The sequence below is a fragment of the Xyrauchen texanus genome, chromosome 25, assembly GCF_025860055.1.
Source record: "Xyrauchen texanus isolate HMW12.3.18 chromosome 25, RBS_HiC_50CHRs, whole genome shotgun sequence".
NCBI lineage: Eukaryota > Metazoa > Chordata > Actinopteri > Cypriniformes > Catostomidae > Xyrauchen > Xyrauchen texanus.
Window position 1 is genome coordinate 18,405,211 of NC_068300.1, and position 23,138 is coordinate 18,428,348.

Here is a 23,138-nt window from a genome sequence, read left to right on the forward strand (position 1 = left end):
ACTGTTGGCACGACACGGGACTCATGGTAGCATTCACCTTTTCTTCTCCGGACTATCGATTTTCCAGATTTCCCAAACAGTCGGAATGGGGCTTCATCAGAGAAAATAACTTGGCACCAGTCTTCTGCTGTCCAATCCTTGTTCTTCCTGCAGAATTTCAGTCTGTCCTTGATGTTTTTCTTGGAGAGAAGTGGCTTCTTTGCTGCCCTTCTTGACACCAGACCATTGTCCAAAAGTCTTCGCCTCACTGTGCGTGCAGATGCACTCACACCAACCTGCTGCCAATATTGAGCAAGCTCTGCAATGGTGGTGACACAATTCCATAGCTGACTCCTCAGGAGGAGACGATCCTGGTGCTTGCTGGACACTCTGAGACGTCCTGAAGCCTTCTTCACTGCAGGTGAACCTCTCTTCTTGAAGTTCTTGATGATCCGGTAAATGGTTCTTTCAAGTGCAATGTTCTTTGCAGCAATTTTGACTACTCTGCTTGTGCCCGACATAAAAGGTTGTATTAAACATGCTTACTAACAATAAAGAGGACAAAATCATCTTTTTAAAATACCTCTAAATGACATTCATTGAATTAAAGGGGAAAAACTTCTTGCATTTTTATTGTTTAAATGATAAAAAAAATTCACTGCCAAAAAATCCTATACTTATCAAGTGTTTTTGTATTGTTTTCCATTTAAAACTGTCTAAAAATCCTTCAAATAAGATAAGACTTACTTGAGAATATATTTAGACTTGCTTTAAGAGAATGTATCTTAAATATAAGTGTATTTTTTCACATTGTTATACTTCTGCCAGTGCAGTAAAGAAAAAAATATACTCGTATTCAAGATATTTGCTCTAAAAGCAAGTCTAAATATCTTCTTATATGTTGCTTCTCTGGTAAATGCATCATGTTTTAATGATTTTTCGATATTTTAAAATATTTAAATATCAAAATAAATTGAATATTATATTAAAAATTCTCAGATAACAATTTCTTCTGCAGTATAGCTGCTAAAGTAAATATAAATAAGGAGTTTTAGATATTTATATTCGAAAACAAACCAAAAAAGACAAATCATTTTTATTTTTTTGCATTGTTTAATTGGCTAAGACTAGGGCTGTGTAAAAATAATTTCAATACCGATTACAAACATTACACATTACCTCAAAAAAACCTTTGGTTTGATTTTTTTCGGTTTGTTGACTTTTTTACAGACTCAGGGGGCTTTCACACTAGCACTTTTGGTGCGCACCCCGGTTCGAATGACGTCAGAGTTCGGTTCGTTTGGATGATGTGAACGGTGTCTTCCGAACTCGGGTGCGCACCCGCGAACCGTACTCGGGTCCGCTTAAAAAGGTGGTCTGGGGTACGGTTCATGTGATCTCCAGTACGGTTCGCTGCTGATATGAACGCAATCGAACCAAACCGCGGAAGTGAACCGCTATTGATGACGTATAATGTGGTCGTCAGTCTCACACGCGTCACTTTCAAAATGAGCGGAAAGGGTTTACTTGCGTGCGTGCGTGCGCGTGTATACACTTACCTTGACGAAAAGCGGGATTGACGCATCACGCACTGCAAGCAGAGAGATGATTTCTGCTTGCCTTCGCAAAAATTGTCTTCGGCGGACAGCCCGCTGTCTTTTGAACGATTTCAGTATTTTTGCGGCAGACAGACGCAAGTGTGTTTCTGTATCTTGATGTTGAAAACAAAACCAAAGGTTAAAAAAAAAGAACAAATGTGAACCGAGCAAGTCTATTCATTGAATTTTGACACCTTTTCATTTCGCGGTTATCAAGCAACACGATTACGCACCAGCTGCAGCTTGATGACGCAATCGTACCGCGGTTCGGATACAAGTATATAATGTGAACACGGTCCATCGGGGGGAGGGGGGAGCAATCGAACTCTGGTTCGGAACAGGCAATCGAACCAAGTGTGAAAGCCCCCTCAGACTCATCTCCTGAGCCTTCTGGTCTGCTCATGCCAGGGTCAACAGGGGCAGAGGCTATAACATTAATGTGAAGAGGAAAAAACAAAAGCTAAACTGTTAATTCAGCCAACCCTAAGGAGAAGTACGGTTATACATGATAACTAGTTTAATGTACGTTAATCTTGATCTGTTACTTTCAACCTTAAAGCATTTTTAGCATCGATTTAGCTTGTAGGGATGGGCGATACCACTTATTTTCTTTTTGATCCATTACCAATAATTTCAAGTGCAATATCGTCGATACCGATATGGTATCCTGTTAAATGAATTTTTTTGCGATTACTTGGGATAAAATGTGTAATTTTAAAATAATATTTTTTGTCATTCGTCATTTATTTTTAATTTTTTTGCCTAAACAGAAAATGATTAGACTTCTGTTTTGTTTACTCTTACAAAAAGTAACCATTTCACTACAGTAACTAATATAGTTTAACCATGGTATTTAGTGAAACCATAGTTGCCACACAATTAACCATGTGTGGTAGAATCAAACTACTACAATATTACTGTAGTAAAACAATGGGTTCCAAAAAAAAAGATCTGTTAAGAAAAAAAGGAGTGCAATAACATGCAGTATTTTCACACGGTTTAAGTGCATAACTTACATTTAAATGTATAGGAATATATTTACATTTAGCAGGGAAATAAATATGCAGTGCAAATTATAGTTTCTCCAGGGATGATTGTGTGTCAGACGCTGGAAAAGTCCTGACCCTTACTGAAACTATCCCTTAACAAATATCAAATCGCATCTGAAATGATCGTTCTGATTGGTGGATCAGATAATTCCGACTGTCTGTTTTGCTTGTGCCGCCAGAAAATCTCTGTGTGTGTTTAGAGAGAATCGCTGTAAATTGTAAAAAAATAAAATAATATTAATAATTAATAATAATAAAATACAATTCACTCAACGGTGCTGCAGCATTGCGTTATTAGATTGAAAAAGTTCCTGGTCAAAAGCTTGTTCTGGCGGCCAAACTTATCAGTTATTTCATGTGGGCATTGGCAAACGGCATTCGGCATTCCTAAAACTGATAGGAGGACATACAACGTATGCCTGCGTATGTCCTAGACTACGTGACAAAAGCTGTTTCTCGGATTTTCTCTCATTACCTCTACAAGGCACTGATCCCTCTTGTTTGAACGAGACGATGAGACGCCACACTCCTTGTGACGATGCAAACTCTTATCTGCTTGTGTCTTTCAGCATTTATGAATGTTAAGATCAGTGGAAGAAGAAACAGTTCCCATCATCCATAAGTATTTGCTAATATAGACTAATCCTTTTTAATTCACTTTGAAGCTTATGATTATTGTTCGTGGTAACCAAATAATAATATCCCTGGTTAAAAACGAAATAAATTATTTAGAATCTATATTTGTGTGAGGATCGATATTTTTGATACAACGTCAGAACTGGAAGTATCAATACTTTTAGGATTGTTTGCCCACCCCTATTAGCTAGTTATCTATAGCCATACATCCAAACAATATCTAACGTTACGTAGGTCCCAGTTTATAGGACTATGTTACCGTGCACAGAAACGTTAATTTAACATGTACACAAGCATGGTTAGCCGATTTTGTTTGTTTCCTAAACGTTAACCTTACCTGTCGGTGTCCCAGTCATAGCGCTGCTTCATTCATCAGTAGTTTTGAAGGAAGTTCTGTGGCAGGACGCTGAGAGGGTGACGGCACTAGCTCGGTCTTCTTGCAGCCGAAGACGGAGCAACTTTCTGCTCATAAGTTTATTCTGTGCACTGTCAAGTGCTTCATCAGATTTATCGTGTTGCCGGTCTTGGCAGCAATTATCACGCGCTGTTGGCATCAAGCCTGGTGAAATGTAGCCACACTTTTGATCTTTTCCACATCTTTTACATCTATGGGGGTTGAGACTCTACAGTCACTATAGCCTCATGTGTAACCAGCGTAAACTAATGTTTTTCCTTGATGCCTAAACACAGCCAATCACCGGAACTTTTAGATTTGGGCACATCTAGCATGCTACATGGTTATCACTGAAGTTGATGAGATTAACCCCTTAGGTATCGAAATTTGGTACAGAACGAACAAGATTCGATAGTTTAGATGCAATTCGGTCGGTGCCTAAAATATATTGGTAGTAACTCGATGCCCAACTAAGACTACACCCTCTCACCTTTTTGTTCACATGATTTCGATCCATCTTTAACTCACAAAAAACAAACACTCTTTTTATAGAGCTGCGTATCGGCAATTGTCTTCATCATAAGATACACACAGTGACACTCGTATTATAATTCACTATGTCGTGAGCAATCACTATAAAGAAATCTAGCTGCAGCAAGCGTGCGCCAGCGATGACCATCTCTGCGCGAGACAGTGCATCAGCCGGAAGATGTTTGAAACTCTCTTGCGCTGTTTTTCACGCGACGCATATAAGCGTCTCTGACCGCACAGACAAATGTTTGTGCTCATTTATACAGCCTGCTTCCTTATTATTTTAACTTTAATAAAGGATGCATTAAATACAGTATATAACACCGCAGTGTTTCCTTTTTAGACACTCGGACAGGCAAGTTTTTGCTCAAGCGGAACAACAGATACGGCTCTGCTTTATTTCATGACGACGCTGCTTCTGTATTAACTTATTTAGCATTTTTGTATTATAATACTCTGCGATCTACATCACTTTAATCTGTTTGGAGTGTGCCTGGACTGTGAGCTGCTGTTCTTCCTCTCCTCAAGTGCGAGCTGAATCGCTGCTCTCCCACGTCATCATTAGTATTTCAAAAGATCTCATGTTGGGTTAAATGAAATCAAACGAATATTCGACAACGAAAATTTGTGTCGACGATAATGTCGACTAATCATTTCTGCCCTAGTTTGTAATCTGTTTTCAAATACATCATAACTAATTATGCAGCAAAGTTATCTTTCATAATTTAATCCGTTAACATTTTCAGTATATACTGTCAACTTTAAATGGCCATTTTTAAGGTAACTGGGGAGTTTTTACTTTTACTTGAGATATTTCACACAAAAATTTAAATTGTATCAAACCTGTATGACTATTTCAGTGGATATCAAAAGGAGATATTATGGACTATTATTAGTCACTATTCACTAACATTGAATAAAAATCAAGATGCAGTGACAGTAAATGTTGACTGAGACAAAATGTTTTGCTTAACATCTCCTTTTTTGTTCCATGGCAGAGAAAAATTCATATAGACTCAATCATTTGTCTATTGATGACAGAAATTTCATTTTTAAATGAACTACCCTTTAATTACCTGTTAAAGTATTTAGTAAAGGTATCTGCCAAGAAAAATATATAAATGTTATTCAGCACATGGTAGACATTTTTCACAGCAACATCATATTCAATTGTTGACGAGAATGAAAATGAGGCTGTGCGGGATAGACGTACAGTCTCTTCACGGAGATGTACTGCAGTTTAACGTGTTTTTGGATCGTTCCGCAGACAAAACATTGGAAAAATATATTTTCAAGGACACTCAGTAGACAAAACTCCAGACAAAATGAGAAAATCAGATGGGATATTGGAGCTTTTTACAGATTTATACAATGCATGCCATTGAAGAAATGGTAAGTCTATACCTCACAGCTTAATTTTCATTCCTATAAAAAATCAAACATGGCACTGCTGTGAATAAGGTCTATAGACCAATCCTCTCATTTACAAAAATGTCAGTGCATGTGCAGTAAGTGGTGGCAGAAAGCCCACTGACTTTTGTTAGATTTGACAGATTAGATGATTAAACGAATGTATGACACAAAACCATAATAAATACAAACTTATTCTTAGCGATGCAATTATTATAATAAAATTAGTTGATAACAAATATGTAATCATGTTCACTATAAATTTTTGCTGGCTTGAAGCCACAGCAGTCAATTAGAGCCCTCGGAATAATTTTTCAACAACACAATCCAATAAAAGTTTACTTTTTACACATGGTTTTTGCCACCACTTCTGTGTTTGACATAAGTGGTGACATTGCCAAAGCACTGGTCTATTGCTTCACGTCTTGCTGGAAAGCAAGTTACTAAAGAGAAGGGTCACAATATAGGCTACATACTTTAGGCTACGCACATTCTTAATGAATTAATTTTGAGTAATGTTGCATTATTTAAAAAAAAGAGAATGCATAACTGCACAATAAAATCTAAAAAACATGTCCAGAGACATCCATATTGTCTCAGTGGTTTTGTATTTACCAGCTAATTAAGCTGTAATAAGTCTTACAGCCTTACATTTCATTCCTTTGAACCTGCAGAAACCCTGATAAAAATACTCAAGCACTGTTCTGAACATGGAGGCATCTATTTAATAATACTGTTTTGACTCCTAAATGTCTTTTGCCTCAGCATCTCCCATGGTTCAAGTTGACGAGAAAGGGGAAAAAGTGCGGCCTAATCACAAGCGTTGTATCATTATTTTGAGAGAAGTCCCAGAAACAACACCTGTTGAGGTAATGAGTTTTATCAGGATGTACAACTTAAGATATATTAGATTTGGTTGGACCCTCTTATGTGTTTTTCTGTTGTTGTTTTTTTCTCTCTCACCAGGAAGTGGAAGCCTTGTTCAAGAATGATAACTGTCCCAAGGTAATAAGTGTGGAGTTTGCACACAACAACAACTGGTACATAACATTCCAATCAGATACAGATGCTCAACAGGTAGGAATTTCTATTTCTCAATTTATAAATCTATTTATTGTTTTTTTTTGCAGAGAAAACAAAGCACTATTCTGTGGAATTGAAACTAATGAATTGTTTTTTTTTATGTCACCCCCATCCATTCAGGCCTACAGATATTTAAGGGAAGAGGTGAAGACATTTCAGGGAAAACCAATTATGGTACATTCTTGAGTTTTTTTGTCCAAATTAAAACTATTGGCAAATCTGTTTTAAGCATGAAAATGAAAAAATGAAAAAACGATGGTTCATTTATAATTATCATCACACTTTGTAAAGACTCTTTAAATTCAAATGCACAATCCAGAAATAATGATAGCCACATAATGTAGAAGGGTTGGTACTCCTAAGAACATGAAATGTATAATTTTTATTCTTTCGCGTTTTCACATTAATGAGAAAGCAGCACTTGCCTATAAATTATGAGGTAAAGATAATAGACTGCAGTCAGCACTTAAGTCAGCATTGTGTAAGCAAGTGGCACCCTCTAGTGATCTGGATGGCATTTTTTTATTATCCTTAAAACCACTTTAAAGGGTGTTTTGTTCCTTTGGGAACTTTTTATTTTTCCATGATGTGTCTGACATTTCCGTGGATTTGTTCAACATATGCATAATCTGAATTTGTGATGTTCTATTATATACAGCACAACCATGAAAAATTTGAATTGTTTTGAATTGCCAAAATGGATGTTCAAAAATGTTTTATTTCAAAATAACCTTTTTCATATTAATTGTCATGCTATGATATTTTAATATTTTTGTCTTTCATTGTGGTTCTCTTTAAAATGTGGCCTGACATGTGTTCCACAGATCCAGTCCATGTTCAATGGAAATACTTTATTGTTAGAAAAATTGCTTATTTGTTTAAATCCCTATCAGCTAAAAATGTTCATATCGGTTTATCAATAAAAGGTGTAGTATTATTAGTAATGAAGTAACAGGATTTTACTACAGTAGTAACCTTGTGCTTTTCCTGTCTTCAGGCCAGAATAAAAGCCATCAACACGTTCTTTGCTAAGAATGGTTACCGCAGCCTGGAATGCAGCATGTACCCTCAGCAATCTCACACTCAGTACAGCTCCCCTCTCTTCATGCAGCCTGTTTACAGCCCCCAGCAGCAGTACCCACTCTACGGCATTGTACCTCCTACCTGGACTCCATCTCCTACTCCATACTTTGAGACTCCACTGGTAAGACCTTGTTTTAACAAAGCTGATGATTACAGAAATTTGATAGAGAGTGGATGGGCAGTAACATTTACATTTTATTCATTTAGCGGACGTTTTTATGCAGAGGGACTTACAAATTAGGGAAATAGTAAGAATTTCAGAGTGACTTTGAATAAAGTCTATAAAGATATTGTATAATATATCGTGTAATACATTGTGTTTTCCTACAGGCACCTTTTCCCAACAGTGGCTTCGTCAATGGATTTAACTCATCTGGACACTACAAAACTGGCTCAAATTCTTTTAATCTTAGCCGTCCTTTCAGCAGGAACCGGTAGGTTGAGTTTGGGTCTTTCCTTCTACTACCTGATATGCCTTATTGTGTTGTTAATTTGCACAAATTAACTCTAACCTCAATATTGTAAAGGATGTCTGATACCAGCGTTTCCATTTTTATTAGTTATTTTCTGAAGTGTAAAGGGCCGTTCAGACTGAACAAGTTTTTGTGATAAAAATAGCTAGATGCAGTACAACGCAGGTGTTCTTGAGACATGTTTAAAAATAAAAAAAAATAAAAAAACTCTTAAATTATTTTTAACTAGACATAAAATCACGGTGTTCCTGCATGACACTCGAGATGCAGCTCAGTGTTGAAAGACGTCTATATAGTGCATGTTGACATAGAAAACAACTGATAAACAGCACACAGATGCAAAAACATGTTTAGTGTGAACGACCCCTAAAGCCTAGTGGACACTACACGACCAAACTCATCTCCTTTGATGTTTTGTGTTGGCGACTGGTCTGCACAAGAAGTTTTGGATCTCACATTGTGTGTGCACACCTGTGACAGGCAGAGACAAGTCCCAGATGCTGCGGCAGTTTTCAAAACTGCTTGATATCTAGACGTCTTGTCGTCATGTGTGCACACTGTCCCAACGAGCGAAATACGGACAATGAGCTAAAGCCAATAAAATATAGAGAGAGCAGAGGTGGACAAGATATTAGTAGGTAGAAGACAATAAATAAATATAGCTGCAAGCAGCGATGACAGGTCCATTTCCACCCGGTGGCTTTTGGAAAACAATGCAAGGTGTACACATGCAAATGCCCGAGTTTCTGTTGGGCTCACCTAATGACTATTATTATGAAAGTTGTCTGGCTTTATGAGAACTATATATGTAATAATTTTGGTGACTAGGCAAAAATGGGGTGCTACAGAGGTACACACCCATATTAAAGTGGGCACTACAGAGCCCCTCCCTACACACCCATGTGTGAACTTTTGCCCAGACCTAATGGCCAACGATGTGTGTGCAAAACTTCAAGTTTTCACGCATGTTAAGTACCCCAAAAGTACTGAAAACCTTTAATAGTAATCATCCTTAGAAGAACAAAAGGGCCTCTGCACTTTCAGTGCTTGGGCTCTAATAATAATAATAACTAAAGAAGTAAAGTTCGTCAGGACAAACTTTAGGTTGATTTGAAAAAGCTTAGTCTGAAAGTTTATTGAGAAAATGCTTAGTTAGGCATTGCTAACATACTTAAGTTTTTGGCATGTTTTAACACTTAGATAAACATTGTTGGCATGTTTTAACATTTTGCTTTGCTAGGCTAGATTTTTTGCATTTGGTTGCTTGGCATTTAACAGGGTGATACTAACATGGCTCCTTGCTTGCCTGAGTCAAATGACCCAACCTCTACGATGTTCTGGTACAGAGATATGTTTTTTTCTTCTCTGTTGCTAGGGTGACCTCATCTGGTTGCTAGACAGTTGCTAGGGTGATACTAACAAGGCTCCTTGCTAGCCTGAGTGAAATGAAAGAAACCGCAAGTCTCTACGATGTACTGGTGCAGAGATATGTGATTTATTACTTGGTTGCTAGGGTAACCCCATCTGGTTGCTAGGCAGTTGCTAAGATGATACGAAAAAGGCTCCTTGCTACCCTGAGCAAAATGAACGAAACCGGAATTCTCTACGATGTACTGGTGCAGAGATATGTGATTTGTTACTTTCTTGCTAGGGTAACCCCATCTGGTTGCAAGACAGTTACCAGGGTGATACTTAAAAGGCTTCTTGCCAGCCTGAGTCAAATGAGCAGACCCGGAAGTGTCTACTATGTTTTGGTGCAGAGATATGTTTTTTGTTACTTGGTTGCTAGGGCAAGCCCTTTTGATTGTTAGGTAGTTGCTAGGGTATTACTAAACAGGCTACTAGCTGGCATGAGTGAAGTAAGCCAAACCTGAAATCTCTATGACTTTCTGATATGTAAATGATCTTTCTTACCCATTTTGAATGGAAGTCTATGATTTTGGGATGCTAGGGTGCACTAAATGGTTGCTAGGGCGTGGCTAAGTAGTTTCCAGGATGATGCATAAATGCTGCTTGCCTGTCTCTTTAAAAAGCCAAAGATGATTTTTGTCATGTCATAATAGGAAAAAACATCAATTTCCATAGTAATCTATGGGACTTTTCGAGACAGCTTTTTGCCCCCCAGGGGGGCACTGTACCCCCCACCCCTTAAAGTCATAGCATAGGTGTCCTCCATAGGCCGGTCGAGTTAGGTGCCAAAGTTTTGTAAGGAAGAAGAATAATGAGTATGTGAAATTATAATAGTGATGCTTTGCTTGGCAAGCACCACTAATAAGCTTAAATAGTAGATCAGTAGGTTGGCTCTTTCAAGCCAACCTATTAATAATAATAATAATCCTTAGTAGAACAATAGGGTCAGTGCACTTACAGTGCTTGGGCCCTAATTAGAATATGATAAAATTAAACTTAACACACATGTCCCTAACCTCTCTATTTTTTTTTTTATGTTTTTTTCTTAAATGTTTCCATTTGCAAAATGGCGTAAGCCTTTCATGTTTGTTGAAAGAGGAAAGCAGCAAGGTATTGGGTAGCAGGAGACAAAAATAATAAGAAAATAAAACTTCACACGCATCTCCCTACCTGCCATTTTTATTATTAATAAAATAATAATAAAAATTATTATTTTGGGGGTAGTGCCAATAAAGCATGAAAATGGGCAAGTGCTACTCATGTTTTTGACATGTATCAAGAATAAACTGCGAGTTTGTGAATTAATTTCGTTATTTCAATTTTAAGGATTTTGGCATTCGGTTTGAAACAGGACGACGCTAAGAGCAGCTGAAACGGCTGTTTTTTTGCAGATTCTGTGAGGATTTCAAGGGAATATGTGTACGATCGGAAATTTAAAAAAAGCAAATGCATAAACGTACAATAGGGACACAGAAATGGGCAGCACGCACACTAGAAGTTCAGTTACAGATACTGCTCTAAAATAACTAATCTGCTCTAAACGGCATGTTTGTGAATAATTAAGAGAAACTGTGTGCCTGTTTTTATCTCTTTTACTTTTTCATTCAGTAAAACACAGACGTAATGATTGATGTATGTTCTAATGAAATTAAAGACTATCAAAATCCAAACACAATTTGTCAAAAGAGACGACCAGGTGAAACTGATGTCTCGCTTTTACAATTGTGATCGTTTCACCCAAAACTCATCTTAATACCAGTGTACACATGGTCTCAGTCAGGGACGAATGGTCGTGTAGTTGATACACCACAGTCCTGATTTGTTCGCACCAGCATGACGAAAAACAGGACTGTGAGTTGCAGGATGCAGACTGCATGTCGTGTAGTGTACGCTTGGCTTAAGAATGTAGGTAGTCACATGGTAGATCACTTGGATTTTTTTTTATTGTTCCCACAGTGTTCCACTCTATTCAAGAAAGAATGTAATAAATGCCTTCAGGTACAACTTTAAAAACTTCAAATATCATGCTAACTTAAACCACCCCAGACAGCTAAAATTTAACATTTTTTACATTCAGCTCTCCGACATTGGAAATTCTGGGTGACTAACAAAATAAGCGGGGGAGGGTTTTAGGAAGATTATACACTAATGCGATGACCAACAACAATGTTTGTCATAATCCAAACCATTCATTAATTACACAACCTGCATATTATGCAACTTCTGTTGGGAATAAGGTTACCTTTTTCCTTCATCAGTATTATAATATGATCTGATGGTGTTATGGAAGAACTAGTGCCTCAATGTATTTCACTCCCATCCACTTAAATAATTTCATCATAACTAACATTTTTGTGTTTGAGCAATGTCCTTAAAATTCTTTGGGTTAAATGTGGCAGTCAAATCATTAGATTAACAGCTTTTGTGTTGAATTATCTCCTTAAGCAGTGTTCTAATAATCCAGTCCATGTTTTATTTTATTTAAAGGTGTTGTGAATTTTTTTGTCTGATTTTAAAATATTTTCTCCTATCCCAACTTAATATGCAGAGGCAACACGAGTAAGCTATTTGTAAGACGAGTCCGTAAAAGTCTAGCACTGTGGTACTATCAAAATATTCTTTGTTAGTTTGAGGATCCTTACAAACCAGACATGGCAACATTGACAGTTTGTGACCAATGGCAGACAATTCTGCTTGTGGCGCAGAAATTACACACTTCACCTTTAAAGAAACTTTGAAGTCTGTTCATGTTTGTGAACAGACAAGTTTGTGATGTTAAAAAAAATGACCATGGTCACTGCCAGGAGAAGGTGCAGTGATTTGAATGCCACAATTTGCTTTTCCATTGCATGCTGCCCATTACTTGAAAGATACTACATTGTCTTGTTTATTTTTAGCAAAAAACTAAATCTTTATATAGACACAAAACACTAACAAACGGTTGATTTAATAATAGTAAAAATCTCATCTAGACTTGTTTTTTGGCTTTTTGAGTAGGCACCACGTAAAGCCTCAGACAAGGGCTAATGATGGACTGTCTTCCACTGTGTCCCCGGTTCCTGTTGTGGATGGGCTGTCTGGCCTGCATAGTCCCCAGCTTTCCAGCAGCAGCACCCCATTGCTGTCATCCGAGCTCAACTCATCTTTCCCACATCTAGCCTCCAATGATCCAACTGATGATGGTACCGTGGCAGGACGTGGAAGGTTTGTCAGTTTTTCATTTCATATTCAATGCTACATTTTGTTACAAGAGAAGTCATATTGGTGTCTTCGTACTTTAACACTCTGGGGTCTGAGGGTGTTTTGGGCCCTGGAGAAGTTTTGATGCCTTGACATTTGTGCTTTTTACAGTTGCTTAAATACACATTAATGGCTAAAGTCTGATAACACTGTATTCAGCATAAACTGGGCTACAATAAATATGTGAGCAACATGTGTGTACATGTTTGTATTTTTGAGAAAACGTTTATGCATTGAATTTTCAGCATCATTACTGCAGTCTTCAGTGTCTCATGATACTTAAAAAAATAATTATAATATGCAGATTTTCTAATATGGGCATATTTACAGTGCATTTTACCAATTCAACCTGAACACATATTTGCAAGCACAAGCTTTGTTGATGATAATGAGGCAGAATAAACACTAGTTCAAATATAATCTAAACATTCATATTATTTTGATATCATATTTATTTCATACAGCATAAGCCAAAACAGCATTTATATGTAGTTAAAACTTGCTTATTAGGACATATTTCAAATTTCAATACTCTGAATCCTGACTGGCAAGTCTGGAAACAGTCCCAATAGTAAAATATGAACATGTTTATATAAAATAGCATGTCAACTAATGTAATCGAAATGACTTACTCGTCCGAAATTGTATCCTCGGCTGGATCAAGTCTCTCTTCAAAATACAAAAATACTCCGGGGGGAAATTTTAACTCTTCGTCACTATTCAGAAGTTTTCTCACATGTGTATTGTGCTGTCTTTCAGATGCGCAGAAAAGCAAATTAACTTGTTTTTAAGGCACAGTTGGGGGCGTTTACCATTTGCATTGATCGTCTCAGCACATTACCGTATGAATGTCGCCCTCTGCCCGTGGGTGTGATCACAGAGATAATTAGCTGAGCCAGGAGAAATTGCACATCGCTTTGTTTCATACAGATCACATTGCAGGATAATATTTGATTTAAATTTGAATTGTTTTATTTAAAAGTAGAAATTTTAAGCTTTCTTTAAACATATGTTTCATGTTTGTGTGATAAGTATTCGCAGAGTTTCAGTTCATTTTTGTGACGCGTTTCAGATATGTGCTCGCAAACCCAGAGAATGCTGATGGCTCACCCTTTTTATTTTACAAAAGCACAAGGTTTTGTTGTTATTGTGAGTGTACACAATTAAAAGTAGACAATTTATAGTCTCTAATGATGTCTTACACTTATCTGTATGTCCCAAAATGATGGAGAATTTTATGTTCTTTCTGCTGTAATGATGAAAAAAATCCATCAGGACTTGCCTGTCCGTCGACCCCAGAGGGTTAAAGAAACGGTCTATAGATGGTTATACATATGAAATATAACTCATTTGTGTACTTAAAAGGTTCTACTGTTGCACCAGGCTGTAAACCCTTTCTCTAATTAAAAACTTTATTTTTAATGTGTTCAGTCCTTGTGTATGTGTAACAACTGAATTATATTTTTATTTTTTTGCATGTCATGAGTCATGCTTTAGTCTCTTTTTCAGTATTTATTTAACTTTTCACTTCTCCCTTTCCTGATCCCACATGACCTACAATAGCCATAATTATTTAGTTCAGGCTCATAAAGTGGTGTGATTGTTAAAAAAGAAAGCGCTGAAAGATTCTGTTAGGTTTCATTATGTTAACTTTGAATCATTCAGATGGCACATTTATGAATTTATCCTGTGATTAATTAATTGTTTTTGTTTCAGGAGAACAACATACAGAGGCACTCGAAGGCGGCGAGAAGATGATCGCACAACAGTAATACTTTTATCTATTTTGTACTTCTGTTTACTAGAGGTAGGTAAAAATATAGATTTAACCCTCTACTACAATGAGAGGGAATCACTTGCATTTGCAACAAAATTTAACGCTATATAACAAAACATTATATATTTAGCAACTAGCTGGTAAATATTTGGATTTCACTCACCAGTGATTTAGTACTATAGTGGTGGAGTATTCAGCAGCAAGGTCCTTTCACTGTGTTGAGAGGAAACGTTTTTCTGGGTAATGTGTCCAAAGACTAGATCCACGCAATCCATTTGTCATTTAATAATGTCTCTTTTAATACTCTTTCTGTCCTCTAAATTTTCTTACCCTTTCTGTTCTCTACTTTCATAAAAAAAAAAAAAAAAAAGCATTTAATTGTAATCATGCATAGCATGGATACGGTAAAGCCATTTGAGTCTCTCTCCTAAATATGTGCTTTTTACAAAAACATTAAAAAAAAAAATTCGTAGAGACAGTAGTTTTTTTTTTTTTTTTAGCACGTTTAACAAATCAGTGTAAATACTTGTAGTAGTGCAAAATATGCAATTAAACAAAAAACATGTAATCAAAAGACTATGCAATATATCATATTTATTGATTTAATTCACAAATCTGTACATTTTTTAAATGGTTAAAATGTGACGAATGATAAACTAAGAAAATATCATTAGTAAAATGTATATTTTATTAATGTACCTAGTTGATTTAACATACACCTTGCTGTTGTGACCTAGATACAACATCAGTGATGTAACCTGGTATCATCGGGTGTTTCGGGTCTTTCAACATCATACACCCTCGCCTAGGCGACCCAGCCAGGGGTGATCAGTCCCCAACTTGTGACTAGGTAGCATGTGTGATCCACGGATCACCCCTTTTGATCCACAGCCATCTAGATGCCTTTTCAGCGGCATCCGTGATGTTCCTGATGGCTTTCTTGTTGTGCAGTCCCCTTATTCTCAGGAGCTTGAGGGCCCTGTTGAGCGACTGGCCGGTAAACCCTCGGCAGCCAACCTCGATGGGGAGGCAGCGGGTCTTCCTTCCTCTGCTACGGCATTCACCAGCCAATTCCTCGTACTTGGCCCTCTTCCGTTCAAACGCCTCTAGAAGGTTCCCTATATAATTATCAGCATCAGCTGGGAGATAATTGCTTTCACATGCAAGCAAAAGGGACATTATAACTAATGTATCCATATAAATCAATATAAAATCGGAATTGAACCGAGAGCTTGTGAATCTGAAACAAATCAGGAAATCTGTATCAATACCCAGACCTACTGTTTACCGTTAAAGGCATTTTTGATTTATGCCTATTTATCTATAATTATTCTTAATTGTTTTTTGTTCTTTTTTTCCTCAGAGACCAGTTCCGCTGTCTCAAGTGAAGGTACCGCCCCCCAAGTTTGACCTGGCTGCCTCCAACTTCCCTCCGCTGCCCGGCTGCTCTGTCAGTCCGCAAGGGGAGCCAGTGTTGGAGAACCGCCTCTCTGATGTCGTACGGGGCCTGAATAGGGACAAGGTTAGTTTAGGTTTGATTTCACTACATTAGCATGTTACTGCATGCTAATAAGATGCGCGAATTGTGAAAATAATGATGCACCATTTCTCCTAATTATACTTAAATTTAAATCTAAACACTAATGTGATGTTTGATCAGTTCCAGCATAATTCTGTTATTTTAGTGTATAACCTGTGCAGTATGTAACAATTTTCGTGTAATATTCGCCTTTTGTTGGCCAGTGTGTGAACGGCTTGTAACGCAACTTTAAAAAATGAGCCCTTCCCGAACTTCCTAGGTTGCCTATTAAAGCCTGTAGACTGATTTTCATGTAAAGGGAGCAGGTCTGTTTTGCGTGGACAATCCAATGGATGTGACGTTTACGCACGCTCCCGAGAGCCTTGCCTCAGTAATAGCTAAAATTCGACAGAGACTACAAACTGCAACACTAGGTAATGTTATCTTAGAGATGGAATCCAGCAAACGTCCAGCTCCCATCTACTGAATCCCATCTGGTTAACGGGAACGGGATCGTGGACGAGCGAAAACTACAGTGAACGTCGGCAGGGCATTTCTTTCAAATTATTTCAATGATATTCTCGTTATACTAAAAGTCAGTTATACAGGATAAATTTAAGCAAATACGCTGCTTTTTTGATCATAGCATGACATACAATAATGCAACATAACATTAAACTGTCTGGTATAGTTCGGTATTGTAACTGTATGTGTGTATCAGTATCAAAATTCAGTGTCTTTGTATGTTACGTCATTGTTTTGGCCGATGCTCGTTCGCTCGATTCTATGGAGTGTGTGCAGGAGGATGAGCAACAGGTAGCTGGCTGCAGATCACTTAATGTCCACAGGTGTCATAACAAGGGTTTCTGAATCTTACATACTGCACCTTTAACTGAACTTGTTTGCTTCCACATGTTCTTTGTGACTGAAGTTCAATGAAGTTTTGTTCAGTATATGTTTATGTGGTTTTATTTTCGATCAGATGCTTTATTTCCTCCATAAAGTGTAAAACTCCTGCTTTAGTGCAGTGGATGATTGACAGCAGAGCAGGCAGGTCTTCGCTGCTGTTCAGGATGGATTTGCTTTTATACTACAAATGCAATGTTGTCACATGCTTTTTCGACTAACTCTAAATATGATTTGAGCATTCTGATCAGGAAACATTTTGGACCCCATTTACATCTGTATTTAACACTGACCACTTTTGATTGGCTCACCTTAGACCAACAGGTATAACAGGTATAAATGTGTCCACATTGTTTGGTTTTGTTTGTTCATAGCTGCTGCTTTCATTTCCCTTTAGCAGCAGGATTCAAATAAAGAGTCTACTGTAAGTCCTGCCGGCCCAGCCTCTGAAGAGTCTATATCCAGACCCTGCCAGACTGTAGTCAAGGTGACTGCACACATCCCTGATCCAGTGACCTCGAGGTAAGCTTTTATTGCAAGCTGCACATAGAAGAGCTTTGGTTCTTGTCAGTATGTTAGGATTCCCAAGGTCATGGAAAACCTGGAAATATAAGGGAATCTTTAAATTGTGTTTTCCAGGCCTGGAAATGTATAAAATCTTTATTTTCATAAACATTTTTATAGGGAATATAAATGTATTATAATAAATAAAAAACATGGTCTGGAATCTTTGTTAGCAAAATGTCTGAATCAAAATTATTTTTTTAAATCCTTATTCAGTAATAACAAGTGACTAGGATGGTTATGGAAATTCATTGATCAAAAAGAGTGGAAACTCTGGTATGTTCAAAAGCAATAGACATGCTGTGAGTGGAATTGGCAGTGGAGATGTTGTGATTAAACAGGTTCACTTTTAACTGATGATAATATCATCGTTAATTTAGCCATAGGAATTAAGAATCTGCGGTTAAAAATGTGAAATGGTTTATTTACACTTGACAATAATATAAAATATACATTATATGAATATAGAATAATATAAAATGGTTTTCGATGCAAGCCTAAATGTGAAAATCTCTTGTGCTTGTGACTGGCTGGTTGTGCAGTTGTTAATATGGTTACAGACTGTGTCCGCATGGTGCTTGGACAAGTATTGCAGAATGTGTACTGAACAGTGACACTGAACTTTTATTCCACGTGAACGGAGATTTTCAATCTACCAGACTCGTATCCACCGAAAAAGCATGCTGACAGCTATGGCTGAAATGATTAGTTGTTAACCATTAGGGCTGGTCAAAAGTTCACGTGGGAGGTTGTGGGAGGGATCTGTTTTGAGCCCTTAAAATATGCATTTTTGGGATGCTCTGTAGCACACCTTTTTTCAGTTATGTCTCTAAACTCGGTACATATATAGCTCTCATCAAGCCGGACAACTTCGCGCTGACAGTCTTGGGGTCTGCCCAACAGGAAGTCGGCCAGGAAGTGGGTATAACTTGGTCATGCTTGGTCTGATCAGCTTCAAATTGTGAATGGTTACCAATGGACCATTCCTGATTACACCAACATGGCAATGTTATGTTTGTGAAAATGTACAATTAATTGTTTCATGTGTACTGAAATATACTGGCATAACTTGTGCAATGTTAGTATATGTAGATGTCATTTTCTTGTACACATGATCAATCAATGTTCCATTTTCAATGGTAGGTTCTTTGACACACTGAACAATAGCCTAGGTTTGCCATCAATGTAAACATTGTGTGTGCTCAATTCATCTTGGTTCCAATCACCAATTAAAAAGATGTTATCTGACTTAAAGTTTAATGGATTGCAGAGTTTGGTAATATATTTTTGAAACAAAGATGAGCGATATTTGTGATGACCTGTAAAAAACAACTATGATTATATCAAGTTTGAGTTTACATATTATGCACTCTTTTAACATTGGGAATGTCCAAAATATTGTAATCTTTAGATTTAGTTCCACACAGTATATGCCAACACCACCATATTTTTGGTGTTGAATTGAGTTAAACAGAGGGTTGTCTGTACTGTTAGCAAAACAACGTGGAGCAGAATTTGATTGAAGCAGTTCAATCTAACAAATGGCAGTGTAAACCCTGAACATTCATTAGGAAAATGTAAAAGATTTGTTTGCGTTATGTGGTGAAATATTATAAAGTTCATACTGTGGCATTGTGTTGATACCTTCTTGGATGTTGTTTTTGCAATATAGTGCTTTATAAGCAAAATCTTGAATGATCCACCAACTTAAAGTAACATATACCTGTCCAGCTGCAAAAATGTATTTTTTATTTTTATGAATTACCATAGACTTTGTCAGTTCGAACCATAAATACAATAAACTCTAGAGACTGTTGTGTGTGAAAATCCCAAGAGATCAAAGGTTATAGAAATACTCAAACCAGCCCATCTGTCACCAACAATCATGTCACCTTCCAAATCACTGAGATCACATTTTTATTAGTTTTTTTTATTTTTAATAAATTTGCAAAGAATAAAAACAAACTTCTTTCACATTGTCATTATGGGGTATGCAGAATTTTGAGGAGAATAATGAATTTAATCAATTTTGGAATAAGGCTGTAACAACATAAAATGTGGAAAAAGTGAAGTGCTGTGAATACTTCATGGATGGTGTGTGTGTGCGTGCAAATTGAATGAAATCCCAAATGCAGTTTATTGTGCTACTCCAATCCAAATCAATAATTGCCAGAAGGAAGAAGAAAAAAAAGCGGTACACAATACAGGACTTTTAATAATCAAGAAGCCCCAAATACACATGGGACTCTTATTTTGAAATGTTTGCACTCCCATTTGTAAACTCACAGCTGATTCGTGGGGAAAGTGAATCTGATTCAAACTGCTAACCTGAGTTCAAACCCTCAGTTCTTTTCGGGTGATTCATTAAAAAGATCTGGGTTAAAAGAGTAATTTGGTCACGACTCTGGGTTTGTTGTTGCTTGCGGTGCAGCAAGCTTGCACAACAGAACGGGTGAAAAGAGGCACGAGACACACTGGCGAAACCGCATAAGAGCGCACAACCTGACTGTCGCCAATGGCAACTAGAATTTAAATGATTGTTACAATCAATTACTTTTGGTCACATTTGCAACCATTTTAGTTGTAGTCTGGGGCACTAACATGCCAACTTTAATAGGAACTGCTTACAGAACCCCACCCTTGCTCTTAACTCACTCTTCCTCTAAAGTAATTGGAATGGAATTCATGATGTTTCTAGGTGATGGTGTATGCTTTCAAGTGGTATTCCCAACTTAATTATCACTGAACTGAACAAATACTACATTCACAATTGTGGTGTTTGTATTAAGGGTCATGTCTGTTTCAGTACCACAGACACCATTTACAAGCCTATTAGTGATGTCATTATTCTTAATTAACATGACTCGTGTACCTTTTATTTAATTGAAAAGTTTCCGGTAAACAGCAATTAAATACTTTGAAAAAGTGTCCCTTTTGAAGTTGCATTTAAGTTTGTTGATTTTTCTCAAAATCCTGAGCCTCTACACAAATGTGGTCTGAGCAATATGCAATTTTCTGTTTGATGTTTTGCTCTTCCACTTGCGTATATGTTGGGAAAATGTGTAAAGTGGAAGCGGTTTGCCCAGTTTCCCTACTTTTGAGCATATTTAAGTCATTAAAGAGTTAGTTCACTCTAAAATGAAAATTATCCCATAATTTACTCACCCTCAAGCCATCCTAGGTGTGTATAACTTACTCTTTCAGCCAAACACAGAGTTATATTAAAAAATATCCTGTCTCTTCCAAGCTTTATAATGGGAGTGAATGTAAAAGCATTACCACTGGTATAATCACTGGTTTCCAGTAACGGCTGTCCCCACGTTCACAAGAGAGTCGAGTTCCAGCGTATGACATAACGTAAGCTCCGGTGAGAAGTGGTAGTTGCTACGTGTACACAATTCAATATTTCTGCCAAAGCTGAGTCTTTTTGTCTAAGATTGAATTTTATTCATTTTGACAGTGCAAATGTGAAATGTCACAAATCCAATGGAGCCTTTTGCAAATACAATGGGTTTTCCCCCTCAGGTGGCAATTGGAAAAAATCTCCCACAGCAATTATACTAACTTTACCAAATGGAGAGTAGTTACCTGTCTGCTTTATTTGTCTAGCCTACCATGCACATTTGGTTGTAGGCTGTGGTTACCATAGAAATTTAATCTATAATCAGTATATGCAAGTTACTAAATACCACACGCATTGTATTTACATTTTCTACTCAGAGAAGTTTACATCTGTCCCGTAAAAATGTACTATGGATGGTCTTTCCACCCAAGAAAGCAGCAGTTCCAGTAGGTGCTGTCAAAAGAACGGAACCTTTGTCTCATGCAATTGCAATTTGGGATAATAATCTGGTCGCATCATAATAAGTAGCTCTAATTAAATGTGACTTTTCCTTTTCCTGCACCTCCAGTAACAAATACATGGAAAGGCTCTGGCTTTTTACATCTAACTCTAAGCACCACTGTCTTGACAGAAAATATATTTTTGTTCGGAGTTCAGAGACCCAAGTAGATTGAGATAATCTGATCTACACAAGACATTCAAACTAGATTCAAATTGATTGCTTCTTTCATTTTGAATGGATGGATCAGGAATTATATCAACATGCTCATCAAGTTCTTTTGATGAATATCTAATTTCTTGTTGACAATTCCAAGTGCTCTGACTCCTGCTCAGGACACATCTCACGTGTTTGCCCTGGCTATATTTGTGAGGGCCCCATGTCCCCCTGTGAAACATAGAATTATCAGTGTGGTAAACTATGTTGCATCTTAAATCTTCCTTTTTATTTAAAGCATTGCTTGTGTACAAATTCACAGTATTCAACAATATGTTTCTATTTGAGTTACTATCGGACTTTAAAATAGCCTGCTTTATACAGTGTTTATTTTAGGGATGCACAGATCCGAGACCTGGATCGGTATCACCTCCAATACTGACTGCTCTGGTATCCGTCTGATAAACCTGATCCAAATCCGATACTTTGTGTTAGTCATGTTCATATTGTCAAGCTCCAGAAATGAAATGAAATGAACCATTAAAGTAGTCCATATGACTTGCATTTTATTTAAAGCAACTTTGCAATAGCTTTGTGAATCACAAAAGGCTGCATTTAATAAGTAAATATACATTATATGTGTTTTAGTGAATGACCCTGCTCTGACACGCATACGTGACTCCGCATTCAGTGCTAGAATGAGACCGTCTACTAAGTGTGCATTGGATACCATAAGCTTCGAACCATGTGATACTTTGTTTAGAAAACCCATATTCTTCAGCAAACAAAATGTCCTTCATCTCTAAATTATAGTAGCAAAATGTTTTATTCACAAAGCTAGTTACTCAAAAAAAGCCTTTTAATACATTTTGCAACACTGATCGTAGAATTTATATGTAACCCTTTCAAATATGACAAAATGGACCCTAGATTCTATAAATTTTAAAGCTTTTCAAATTCATGTATTTGCCCTTTTTTATTAATTTTCTTTCTTTTGTGTGTGTGTTGTATCTTCTAATTTGTTTTGTCTAAACAAAATATTTTTTTTATTTTTCTACATGTTATTGCTGCAAATGCAAATAAATCTTGAGAAAAAAGTAAGCTGCATCATAAAGATTTCTGCCTCTGCAGTCATGCGACTCGTTTTCCACACTTTTTAAAAATATTTTGGGACGTGTGCAAAGGATTGTGGGTGATTTAAGGCCTCGAAGGATACACCTGATGCATCCTTCAAAAAAACGAAGGCTGCGAAATAAGGCTGCCTTCCAAGGGTCCTCACAGTTGAGACGGCCTTTGACAGTGCTTGATGACATGACGGCCGAGATATCCAGCCTAACGTGGCTGCAGCCTTCCAATTGAGAAGCACCCAGAGACTAGTGCTGGGTATCGATACAGATTTCTCTCTTTCGATTCAATATTGATTGATATGGGTGTATTTCAATTATAATGTCCCTTTTGTTTACATATGAAATAACTTCTCTCCCAGCT

The 23,138-nt window shown here is 37.1% G+C and overlaps 2 protein-coding genes across 2 annotated transcripts in view; one reads left to right on the plus strand and one right to left on the minus strand.

Annotated features, from left to right (window-relative positions):
* Positions 1-23,138, minus strand: part of zgc:158263 (ceramide kinase family protein) — an 867,176-nt gene that overhangs the window by 136,348 nt on the left and 707,690 nt on the right. The gene's annotated exons all lie outside the window — the stretch shown is intronic.
* The window catches only part of LOC127618395 (la-related protein 4-like), a 36,203-nt gene that overhangs the window by 10,221 nt on the left and 2,844 nt on the right, over positions 1-23,138 (plus strand). Inside the window, 10 exon segments of the mRNA XM_052090821.1 lie at positions 6,363-6,466; positions 6,564-6,674; positions 6,801-6,854; positions 7,678-7,884; positions 8,094-8,197; positions 11,603-11,644; positions 12,644-12,850; positions 14,603-14,654; positions 16,027-16,185; positions 17,486-17,610. Of these exon segments, the coding sequence (XP_051946781.1) occupies positions 6,363-6,466; positions 6,564-6,674; positions 6,801-6,854; positions 7,678-7,884; positions 8,094-8,197; positions 11,603-11,644; positions 12,644-12,850; positions 14,603-14,654; positions 16,027-16,185; positions 17,486-17,610 (1,165 nt within the window).